The 12,664-nt window shown below is 28.5% G+C and overlaps 1 protein-coding gene across 1 annotated transcript; it reads right to left on the bottom strand.

Annotated features, from left to right (window-relative positions):
- Nucleotides 1-10,440: 10,440 nt before the first annotated feature.
- On the bottom strand, nucleotides 10,441-11,933 carry LOC140860772 (peroxidase 10-like). The gene is made up of 4 exons (XM_073263781.1): nucleotides 11,724-11,933; nucleotides 11,384-11,575; nucleotides 11,139-11,304; nucleotides 10,441-10,850 (listed from the first exon to the last, which is right to left on the bottom strand). The coding sequence occupies exons 1-4, from the start codon at nucleotides 11,931-11,933 to the stop codon at nucleotides 10,441-10,443; spliced, it is 978 nt and encodes a 325-aa protein (XP_073119882.1).
- Between the last annotated feature and the right edge of the window lie 731 nt (nucleotides 11,934-12,664).

The raw sequence follows: 12,664 nt of genomic DNA, 5'->3' as shown, positions 1-12,664 counted from the left end.
TTTTAAAAAATACTTATAAAAATGTTTTTTAGAATCTATAACTTCTAGTTTTGGATTTTGTTTCTAGTTATATTTAAAAATAAAAACAAAAATTCTTTTCAATTATATTAATCTAACTGTTAAATCAATTATTTTTTTTATTGAAAAAAAAACTTATAAAACCGAAGTTTTTAAAGTATTCTTCTTATATTACAACTTCTGCATCCAAATTAGCTCAAAAATTAATAAAACAAAAATAATCAGAATTAATATGGTGGTTATACTCATTTTTAATTATTATTTTTTTACTCAAAATCAATCTAAAAAAATTTATTACTTGTTTCATACACCAAAATTTAGGACAAAGTTATCTTATCTTCTCATCTCATCTCATCTCATCTCATCTCATCACGTAATTTATCAGGCAATCATAATAATAAAAATACATATTATTTCCAATATCCGTTTCTCATTGTTTTACTATATTATAATTGTATTTTATTTTTCTTTCTTATCATTTAAATTAAAAAAAGTAATAACTTTTATATTAAAATTTTGTTACCTCAATCATTGTGTACTTTTACAAATCACACAGATGGCGTGGACCAAAATAATCGTATACATAAGTAACATAACATGGTATGATTCCTTAAATGATACTTCATCTTCATGGGTCTTCATCAAATCTCCACATCAAAAGAATATTTCATAGTATTCTCTATTTTTGCATATATTTTATAATTTATTTTTATTATATAAATTAATGTGGTAAATTTAACTAAAATTTATAAAATTTCGTTATATTATGTAATTTTTTTATAAAATTTTAATTATCCTATCTTAATTTTTTTTTATCATATATGCCACAAATTATTTTAAAAGTATTATGTAAAATATTATTAATGTTTTTAAAAAACAAATAATATAAAGATTTTAAAAAACGCAAAAAAAAACGAAAATAATGATAATATAAACAAATAAAACATAAAATAACAAAACAAAAAGAAATAATTTTTTTTAAAAAAATATTTATACCGTTGTTGAAGAGTGCAACTCCAAATTTCACAACTTCAAAAAATTAAACAGCATTTTGCAGTTAATTATTGGAGCAAATTTTTGCCTTAATTTCCAGAAGCACGCTATTTTTGTGTGCTGCTAAATGGTCTGAACAGTTGGACTGGATTAAAACGCACATGGCATGGGAAAGGTAAAAGGCTGCAAAAGGTCAAGGTCATTAACGTACGAGCATGGAAAGGTAAAAGGTGGGAGCACAGGCATTAATATTTTTTTTCTTTTTTTCGAATCCAGTACATGCATTAATAAAAAAAAAATTGATTTTGAAGGGAATCTTATTTCACATGAGTTAGAGACACATTGACTCATACGAGAGTTAAATCGAGTAATGTGTATGAGTGGTAGGGACCTGAGGGAGGAAGCAATATAGTCAACCCCCAGAGAACATGACCCCCGCAATATTTCAATAGAAAATATTCTCCACGTACATGAGGATCGAACCTGTAACGCTAAATTTTTTTTTCCCACATTCAAGAAACAATATATATGGAATCATAAAATGTATTGGAGGTATTTGAATTACGTAATACAATTATGGGAAAACGATTTGATTGTATTAATCAAAGCATGTAATCTCAAAGATGTAGTTAAAAATAAATAATAAAAAAATCTCAAAGATGTAGTGAATTAGTGATGAAATATAAATGTATCCCTCAACATTATTTTTACTTTTTCATATATAATTTAAATAAAATATTTGTATCATAAAATTGACTTATAAAACCGTCTCAAATGAATTTTTATAATGAAATAATACCTTTATTTTGGCATAAATAAATCCTAAAAATCCTGTGCATAAAAAAAATCTAAAAATTATAAAGAAAGTTCAATATTGTAACAAAAATATTGTGACAAGCTTCACAAAGATTCCCATGAAACATGCATGTTAATTTTATAAGAAAATATATGAGTAGAGATCGTTTTACAAAAGACGTATTTTTATGTTTATACATGAGTGAAAGTTTAAATAGAAAGTTTCAGGATTTGAGTTTCTACGAGAGCGAAAAATATATAATTTTTTTGAAGACAATTTTAAAATTTATATTTAAAAATGAATCCTTAAGATGAATGTGATTCCTGAAAAACTGAATTTTTAAATAAGTAATTTAAACACCATAAACAAAAAGACGTCAAGTTAATTAATTGTATATATAGTCGCTTATAAACTATTGATTACGTTTTTTTTTTTTTGAAATGATCCTCGCGAATCCGTGAGATTAATTAATCTTGTTTATATTTACATAAAAAATAACATTTTTTATATGTGACTCAATTAAGTGATACATTTTACAAAATTTATCTGACCAACGCTAAGAAATAAGTAATTTGATTTTATTTCTTTTTTTTTTTGCCCACTTTTTTCAAGAAATGTTGGATATTTGAATTCACTAATAATTTTTCTTTAGAAATTAAAATCAAAGATTTACCAAATGTCTAATATCCCAATATAATTATATGTATGTTCTCTAAAGTTGAAAAATAAAACTAGTATTTTGACTTAAAATAAATATTGAAAATAAAAAACGTGAAATGTTGATTTTTTGTTTTTTGGAAAGGACGTAAATGTAATGTTTTATTTGCCGTAAAATTTGAAATTTAAATTCCTCGTTTTAGAAAAATATAGCATGATATTGCATATGAGAAAAGGAAATTTCTATATATCCTTATTTAAGTAAAGAAGGAAAATACAATATCATCAAACGACACGTGACGCTATATAATTTTTTTTTTTAAAAAAAAATCCTCAAGTTTTGTTCTGGGCTTCCATAGATCCCCAATTCCGAGCTCTCCATCTGAAAACTCCGAAGCCCGCTCCAAATTTCAAAGAGTCGGGATACAATGTCATGTTGGCGTACCAAACCACTACTACGCCTACCATGAATCCTCCCGCCGATGTCGTGTGGCAGTTCACGAGTTTGTTGAATGGAGAGCCGCCCGAACCTATTCAATGACGTTAGAATGTTCAATATATAGGCGTAAATCATCTTGGTAGCTAGCTAGTTTCATGGGTTGTTATGTTATTTTACCTTTTTTTCTTTTTTATGGAATTATATTGAATGGTATGTTTGTGGGTGAGCACAATTTTCTTTGTCAAACATTGCTCTAACTTTTTTTCTCTTGGTTCAAAATTCAAAATCTAACTGTGATTTTTGCGAAACAAAAGGTTAGCATGAAACTTAAAAGTAAGTTAAAATCAAAGTCTCATATTTTAACAAGTTATAATATTGAAATATAATAATCATATAAACAAAACATTACAACGGTTGAATTTCTCCAAAAAAAAAAAAAAATAACTGATAATGCAATGTTCAATCTAACTTTAATATGTGAAAAGTAATTAAAAAAATCCTCGAAATTAAGAAATTAAGCAATTAAAATAGCTAGATTAGAATAATTATTGACTTTGTTTATGCGTAGAAAATTTTTGACTTGTATAAGATGTAATATAATCGGGAGATCTATTGGCGGATTCTCGAACTCCAATAATTTTATCTATATGTATACTTGCAGATAAACTATTATACTGTGAGCTTGGACCAACAATATAATAAATAGAGGTTCATTAGTCTTTGATTTTATTTTAACTTTTTCTTTTCAAGAATTGCAGAATATTTGATTTCATTAATATATTTTTTCTTAAAAAAGAAGTACTGCATACCCAGTGAAAGGGCCCGTGTACTGATTAACATTTAATTATCAATCAATCAAGATTACTTAATGTAAACAGCGAAAACGAGTTAAAAATTTTCGATTAGGCCTACAAAATTTTCGACATGACCTATCTATAATTAGGACATCCCAAAACCTGTACAACATAACTACACTCGAAAATAGAGTCACGCGATCAATTTACAACCTATAGCCGCACTAGCCAGGACTAAATACATGCACAACCGATAAGGCTCAATCACACCAACATTAATTCAAAACAAAATTCAAACCATCAATACAGATACACGGGACATCTCCCCGGAACATGTAAAACTCCTTAATTTAACATATACATATATCTGGGAACTCACGCTACATCAACTCACTGGGTATCACTAGACGCTCCACCAGACGCATCAAATCCCCTGAACAACCTGCTATGGAATCACAAGCAACCACAACATAAAAAGAAAATAGGGGTCGGACCCCAGTACGACGAACTAGAAAAATTACGACAAATATAACTGACATGAATAAAATCAAGTAAAATGCAATGCAATGAGATGTAATGCAATACGTGACAGGTATCAATGAAATAAGGGATACCAAATGAAGTTCAAATAATTGTATCACAATAATATCAGTGGCCACCCGTGCCAGGAACGCAGCAGACCTCGAATCATTACTGCTAATCCACACACGTAGCATCAGAGAGTGACAGGAGCGACCCGTCCAGCCTCATGCTGTCATCAGAAGTGTCGTACGTAGCATCGAGAGCACAGTTGCTACCTGCTCGGTCTCGTGCTAACTCAGGAGTGCACTAAATAATGTCACTCGCTCCATCAATGACTCAATACATCTCAAGAGATCAATATCAATAGCAATCAAAAAAGTCAAGGCTCAACGTGCTATGAAAAACTGTTAACATGCTTATTTGACGAATATCCCTTAATATTTTCCAATAAAAATGTATTTTATTTTATTAAAAGAAATAGGGATTATTCTCAATTCTGCACATTAACAATCAATGTAAATGAGTGAATGCAATCATATAACTCACATAAGCACATAAAGCACGTTATCACTCATTACAAAATACTTAATATCATTACATGTCATTATATGCATCGTAATATAAACAACTCATACGTACCTTAACCAAGAAAGTACCAATGAATTAAATCCTCGGAATATGTCTGATAATATCAACTCAAACAGATCACCTCGAATCAATTGTAAGTTCATGATATCAGTAACCTATTGTTAAACAACAGAAATCGGTCTTTCTAATGTAATTTCAATTTTATTAATCAAATTCAAATCACTAACTTAACCAATGATTACTAAGTTATTACTAGACAAATAACCATGTACCATGAGATTAATCTGACTCTTTGTTAACTGAACAATTTGAAAATATCATTTAATATTTTCTCACATGATTTCACATCTATCTCATGCTAAATTCGATTATATGATAATATATCGTGTTTGGAGCAACCTCATGTTACTAATTTTAAATTGCACAGTCAGAAAAACTTAAGAACTCACCGTAATTTAGAGCTTACCAATTAAGATTAATTGTTCATTCCTTAAACAAGCTGTTAGCTAGGCTCAAGTCTTGAAGGAAACCGAAGAAAATGTAGCTTCAAGTTTTTTTTTTTTCCTTCTTCGACCTAGCTGAGACGTGTGTCTAAGTGTTTGGCTAAACTTATTAAAAAGAACTTATAAGTTCTTAAAGCTTAAAAGTTCTTTTACGAGCTTATAAGCTATTAGAACTTATTTTAAAAATAAGCTGTTAAAGTGTTTGGGTAAACTTATTTTAAACAACTTAAAGATGTTGATATGTTTGGTATTATAAGATCTTTTTATTGTCAAAATTATCAAAAAGGGTATAATTCTATGAAAATAATATTTCGAGTTATATATATACGAAAGTAGTTTTAAAATAGACCTATATTAAAAAATAAAATTGTTTTAATATTTTACTTTTAAAAAAATTTATGTGATTTGTAATTTTTTTAAAATAATGTTTAATATATAATGAGTGGAGGATAAGATGGAGATTTATTAAAATATTCAAGGATATTTTAAAGAGATAGAATATTAAAATAAGATCTTTTTTTAAAAAGTACCTCCCCTTACTTTTTTAAAAACAACTTATAAGCTGTCAAACAACTTATTTTGACAGCTTATAAGCTGTTTTTTAAAAAAATTTACCAAACACATTTTTAGAGCTTAAAAACTCTAAAACAGCTTATAAGCGGTTTGAAAGAGATTTTAAGCTCTGCCAAACATCCAAGTATATGCTAATGACTGAGATTTATCAGATGCCACGTATTTGTAATATATCCTAATATATATTAAGGCGGTTTGCACTCCTATATATATATATATATATATATATATATAAAATAAAAACATATCTATTCTTTTATAATTAGCATTTACCCACCATGGTGAAATTGCTATAATATATTAATCCACGTACGTATCTGATCAAATCAATCATTACATTTCAATTTTTTGTTGTCACACTTCACCTGATATACATGTCTCACACACACACACATACATATAGACTAATATCACATGATTTAATTACGTGGATTAATAATTTTACATCAACACTTCCAAATATATATTTCTTATATCTTATCAATTAATTATAAAATTAATATCGGATCCTTAAATGTCTAACACCCAAATCGAGACTTCAAACTTAAATTTTAAGGTCTAAAATTATATGTATGATATGTTCCGTAAAATTGCAAAATAAAATTATATTTGCTACTTAAATGAATATCGAAAATTAAAAAATTTGCAATTTAAAAACCTCATTTTAGAAAAATAGCATGATATTGCATTTGAGATAAGGAAATTTCTATTTATTCATTTAGATTTTTTTTAAATGATAAACAAGAAAATATAATATTTCTAAGAAGAAATATGGTATTTTGGGCAAACAATAAATGAAAGATAAGTGGGTATATCAATAGTATGTGACACCTCTGGGCTGAGACTCTGAAATAGGGGAGGGGCTATCACCCGGTGCACCATCCACCATTTATGGGGTTTGACTGTGTGTGATCTTCATCCGGTAGAGCATAGTCCTATCCTTAAAAGTGTGTCCATACTTCTATAATATCAGCCACCCTCTTGTTACAACTTACACGCATTGTGTGTTGAATAGTTTGTTTTTTAATAAAATTATATTTTAATTAAAGCTGTCAAATAAAAAGAGTTTTTTATATATTAAATACAAAAATTAGAGAGAAAAAAAAATAGTTAAATGAAAAAAAATAAGAAAAAAAATCATAATTGAGTAAAAAAATTGAGACAATAGAGAAAAGAGGTTTTGTGTGTGTGTTTGTTTTTCAATTTATATTTTATTTTTTAGGCGTATCAAGAGACCGAATTAAGGAGTTCTTATATAATAGATAGCAATAGATTATGGACAATGCTATGTGTACATAGAGTTGTATATAGAGGGTTATATGTCAATTAAATTAGAAAAGTATCTTAAATTTTTTTTTCTCTTCAACCTACAATTTTTTGTCCTCTAAAACCTTTCTCTAAAATATTATTATTTTTATTCTATTACTTACTTTTAGAATTAATTTACTGAGTTCAACAAAAATAATTATTTTATAATATTTAAAAAAATTATTATGAAAATATATATAACTTTTTACTGAGTTCAACAAAAATAATAATTGTTTATTTTTTTAGTAAATATATTTTATAATTTTTAAAATTTAACTTTCAAATTTAAATCATATATAAACAATATTTTATTATTATGTATTTAAATTAAAATATATTTATTATTATTATTATGTGTAATAGTTAATATTTTGTTAAAAAAACAAAATCAAAACTCAAACATGTAGGTTTGAATTGATCGAGTTAGTCGAGTTCGGATCGGTCGCTATTGATTTATTCGGGTTTGGTTTGAGAAATTTTTAAAAAATTTTTGTACTTACTTATAGATTAATTAAGAAGTATTTACTATATTTTTATATATTATATGTTTGAAAAACATTTATTATATATTATCATAGATTTTCCACATGTAATAATTATTTTTTAAAACATTAATTTTTAAAATTAATTTTTATTTTGTGTAGCAAGTATATTTTAAATTTTGTACAATTAAACTTTCAATTTAAATTATATAAAACTATATAAGTGAGATTTTGTTATTACGTATTTAAATTAATATATTGATTATTATTATTATGTGTATTTAATTATTTTGTTAAAAATAAAAAAAATCAAATATTTCAGGTCAACCCAAATCCCAAAACCTCAAAACCTTAATCCGATAATTTTCTGGTCAGCTCGGGTCGGGTTCAATTTTGACACCCCTAAAACTCACAATAAATAATAAAATAAAAAATAATAATATTTTCGTTAATAGTTTTTTTGAGCAAGACATACTATTGAAAATAAAGTTATTTTAAAATATTTTTGATATACTTTTCTAATTTATAGGACGTGTAACCCTCTATATACAATTCTATGTACACATAGCATTATCCATAGATTATTAACCCACCGTACCCCACACAACACAAGGGAGATCATCAATTTTTTTTAATTTTTATTATTAAATATGATGTATTTGATCATTTGTAAATTTTTATTTTTATTTTTATTTTTTTAATTATTAAATATTATTTATTTTAGTTTTTGACCATTGAATATTTTGTATTCCTTGTTTTGAGTTCTATACATTTTCAATCATTTCTTAAAAAATATATATAAATTTCAACTAATAAAAATTATATTTATTTTTATTAAGTTTATTAGTGAATACTTAAAATAAATCCATGATAAATTACGTATACAGAAATTTATAAAATATATAAATTGATAGTGTGAGTTAATAGAGAGTCTCACTAAATAATTGTTGAGACATTTGAATTGAGTGTGATGTCCATAAAAAAATTGTTATATATTTTATTATAGTAGAGAGTTGAATGATGTTTTTTTTTTATATGACATTGCTGTTGCGAAATGTATACACCCCATGATTCAACAAAAATACATTCTTATAAAACCAACTACCGAAAGAAGTAAATAAAAATATATTATTATACAACCAGATATTTTGATGGAACAGAAGAACAAAGAACGACACACCTTTGAACAAATTTCGAAAAATTGTTGGAATAACCGATAAGTTCAACCTAATCTTGCCAAAATCCCAACAAAACGACATAGGTTCGTAAGAAAATCTCAAGCACGACAAAAAGGACACGATAAGATCGATGCAAGTACATTTAAGTGATCCATGTCCACCTCGTTGAGTGTCAAGAAAAAATAATTAATCGGCAATATAAAAAATATATAATTAATTCATATATATCTTTCACATTTGAAATAAATTTCAAAATCCCTAACCTTTTAATTTACTTCAATATTTTTATCATCTATGTTTTTGATTAAAAATCTCACAAAAGTAGTTGTCTTTTTAATTTTTTTATTTAACTATATAATTTTTTGTTTTACTTGAACAATGTAAATTTCAAAAATATATTATTATTATTATTATTTATCGTGTTTTAACTATTTTACTGTTCACCATTAAATTTTACTTTTTTTTATGTATTTGTTATATACATATATATATATATATATTTAAATAAAAAACTTTATAACATAATCATAATTATATAAATAAATATTTCTATGTAATTAATTTTCAAATCTCCACAAATAAATTATAAATTTATATTCTATATATTTTCAAATAAGTTTTTTTTGAATTAATTATAAAAATATTATAATATTAATCATTATAGTTTTAACTAATTTTACATAAATATTTTTTATGAATATTGAAAAAAAATATATTACACCATATTTTGTTGAATATAAGTTGACAATAAATTTATAACTAAAAATTGACGGGTTGGTCCGTCCCGCACCATCAAATAGGCGGGTTGCAAGGGTTGATAATTTTTCAATTCATCTAAATGGTGGGCCGCCCCGCCCTGCCAAGCCTTGCTCCGCAATCGATGGGTTTTGGTGGGTTGTGGGTTGGGCCGCGCCATAATCTGTTTTGACAGCTCTAATCGCGAAAGAAAGAAAAATGGTTATATAAAGAAAGAAAAGACCGTGTCATTTAATTAAGATTTAGATTAATTTCTCAACTGTCTCGGTTCTGCTCGAAAACCACCGGATCGGTTCTAGCGTTATTAGCCACTGCTTCCATATCTTCCATATCCATGCTGAAGAAACTAAAGTATTTATCAATATATAAATTAAATTTCATACTAGGATTTTGAATTTATCATATCTATTACACCACTTGTTTTTGTTTTTGTTTTCCCGCAGCTCATACTCATGTGATAACCGATAATTTTTTGGAAATCGCCAGCAACCAAAGCGGAAGAAGCCTTTTCTAGGACATCCTCGATTCAAAAGTCTTTCAACTGGAAAGCCGACTACATATTATCTGAGCAGTAATAAAAATGCATATCAGTTGTCTCAACATCCATTCGGGTACGTACGCATGAGCGTATCCTTTAAATTTGCAACATCCAAAACCCAACATTTTCCCTGTTCCAGGCATTCTGTTGTGTCTCAATAACATATATTTTTTAGTAAGATCTGTTACGTTGTTGAATAAAATTTTTATTCCATATATATATATATATCACAAAGTTGAATTCCACTATGAATTTGGCATTAAATTGTTAGTGGAATCCAAAGAAAGCCAAATCACTAATTCACCACTCTACAATTTTTCCTTATTTGACCATCCTGGCCGGTAAGAACACCAATATTACCCATCTTTATCATTGAAACCCCAAAATCCTTGAAGAACACAAAAGGGTATTTACTATAATTCAACACCAAGGCAACAGTCTTATTGTCGCTCATCAGAACTTGATCCGACTGTAAGACACCGGAGCTGTTCGCCAGATTCTTGAAGTAGCTGTTGTCGAACTTGCTAGAAGTAGCCGAATCTAAAGGAACCAAATTGGTGTTAGAATCATCTTGATTCGGGCAAACACCCCGTAAAATGGTCAGTAGCGATTCATCCAGAATCGGATCCGGGTTACCGGCTCCGTCAAAGTTGAAGAGCCTCGATTTGAACGTGAAACATTGAGCAAATCCAATGGTGTGGCCACCTGCATGGATTGACATATCTACTAACACATGGAGGAATATTCATTGACCAATATAATGGATATATATTTGCATGTAATAGATCGTGTATTAATTCTTAGGAAATTTGTAAAATAGCAATTTGTATTATCTTTTTCCATCCTGACGTGGCGTTGATGTTGTACCGCTAATGTGATGCTGACATAACTCTGAAGTGACGCTCAGGTTGTAGTGTCATATTAACAATCTCGATGAAAAAAGACTAAAACATCAAAAATTGAAATATAATTGAAGATATTAGGATTTTTCACCTGACAGCACAACCACGTCTTTCGAATCAAGACCCTTGGAGATGAACTTTGCGGTGATATTCACCAAGGACTCAAAAGGCGATGGGAGGTCTGTGTTAGCTGCGGTCTCATTCGCTGTCAAGCCGTCTCGACGGCCCAAGGGCACCGGCCAAAAAGGCCCGCCGGTCTGATGAAACAATACACAAAATCAGCTTTTTCATATATAAAGTGTTTCGATGCTAGAATAGTTGAGAGTTTTTAATTACCAGAGACACAGCATCTCTGGCAGCAAGTGTCAATATATCCGAGCAAGAAACCGTGGACGGGCAAGCTTTTTCAACGTCCGCTTTTATTGCGTCGATGACTTCAAATCCATGGACTGAATTCCGGTTAGGAAACGCATTCTTCTCCCCCTTGAAATCGCTGCCCTCATCAAGCAAGATAGATCCTTCACAACCCTATATTATATATGCGTCAAAAAGGTAAACAATCAAAAAACAAACCCTTGCACTTAAATGAATATTTATCTTTTATCCTTTTTTTCAATGCAAGAGAAACTCTTGTGACTGAAAGAAAAGTTGCATGGGAGCTATATATAGTCATTACATTAACAAAACAGTCATGAAAATGCAGGCGCAAAATAGACGCGGCGATCCTGGTTTCGTTAGCTATAGCCGACCAAACTCCTCGCCTGACAATCTTAGTCAAGTTTGGACATGTAGCGTCATAAAATTTGTAATCAAGTTGACCACAGCCAACAGAAAGCAAAAGAAAAAGGCAAAGAATAGCTGAAAATGCAGTAGCAATGTGACCCATATTTTGAATGGAAACCAAAAGTTTCAAATATTTGAAGCATGAGCGGAGTAGACATGAGGATCAGAAATTTATAAGAGAAAACAATTATGTCAGTTTGTTCCTTTCACAAGCTGAGAGTGACAAAGCCACTCAACATGTCCCTTTCACTTGGAAGTTTGGTGAAATTCCTCAAGTTCTCATCAGTGGGTAGAGAAACCAACCAAATCCACGTACACTAGCAAAATTTAGAATTCTAATTAAATCCTCCAATAAGCGATGCATATATATTCAATTTTAAAGATTATGAAATGATATGGTAGACGCATGTTGACTTACTTGACTGTATGGGACAATTCTGGAAGAAATGGGATTCGGACTGTTGTTAAGGGTGTTCAACGGTTAGTTAATTTATTATTTTTGTTTTTCAACTTTAAAAATATATAATCCGATCTTTTGAAAAACGTTTGTTTCAATTCGATTCGATTCGGTTTTCTACTAAAGGGTTCCGGTTGGACAATTATTACACCAATAATTAAATTATATTTTAATAGTCACTTAGTCAGTACTAAAAATTAACAAAAGTGGCCCCATATCAACTTCGGTTTTAACATTTGTATCCAAAATAAAAATTTTGGTTTTTGTTTGGTCTCCTGTTATTTCGGTTTGGATTTTAAAAAAATTAAAGTTTGAATACCCTAGCTAAGTGCCATTTTACTTTTGGTTTACATATTTCAAATTTCAACTCCTCGTGC

Source organism: Henckelia pumila, chromosome 4 (assembly GCF_033568475.1).
Source record: "Henckelia pumila isolate YLH828 chromosome 4, ASM3356847v2, whole genome shotgun sequence".
NCBI classification, from domain to species: Eukaryota; Viridiplantae; Streptophyta; class Magnoliopsida; order Lamiales; family Gesneriaceae; genus Henckelia; species Henckelia pumila.
The sequence above is the reverse complement of the archived record's forward strand: the minus strand, read 5'-3'. Positions and strand labels throughout refer to the sequence as shown.

Bases quoted from the DNA above. Each gene is read 5' to 3' on its own strand.
- LOC140860772 (XM_073263781.1), bottom strand. From the start codon at position 11,933: ATGGGTCACATTGCTACTGCATTTTCAGCTATTCTTTGCCTTTTTCTT. The intron at 11,576-11,723 runs GTAATGACTATA...TATATAATATAG, and splicing joins TTCATGACTGTTTTGTTAAT to GGTTGTGAAGGATCTATCTT. The intron at 11,305-11,383 runs GTAATTAAAAAC...TTGTTTCATCAG, and splicing joins CCAGAGATGCTGTGTCTCTG to ACCGGCGGGCCTTTTTGGCC.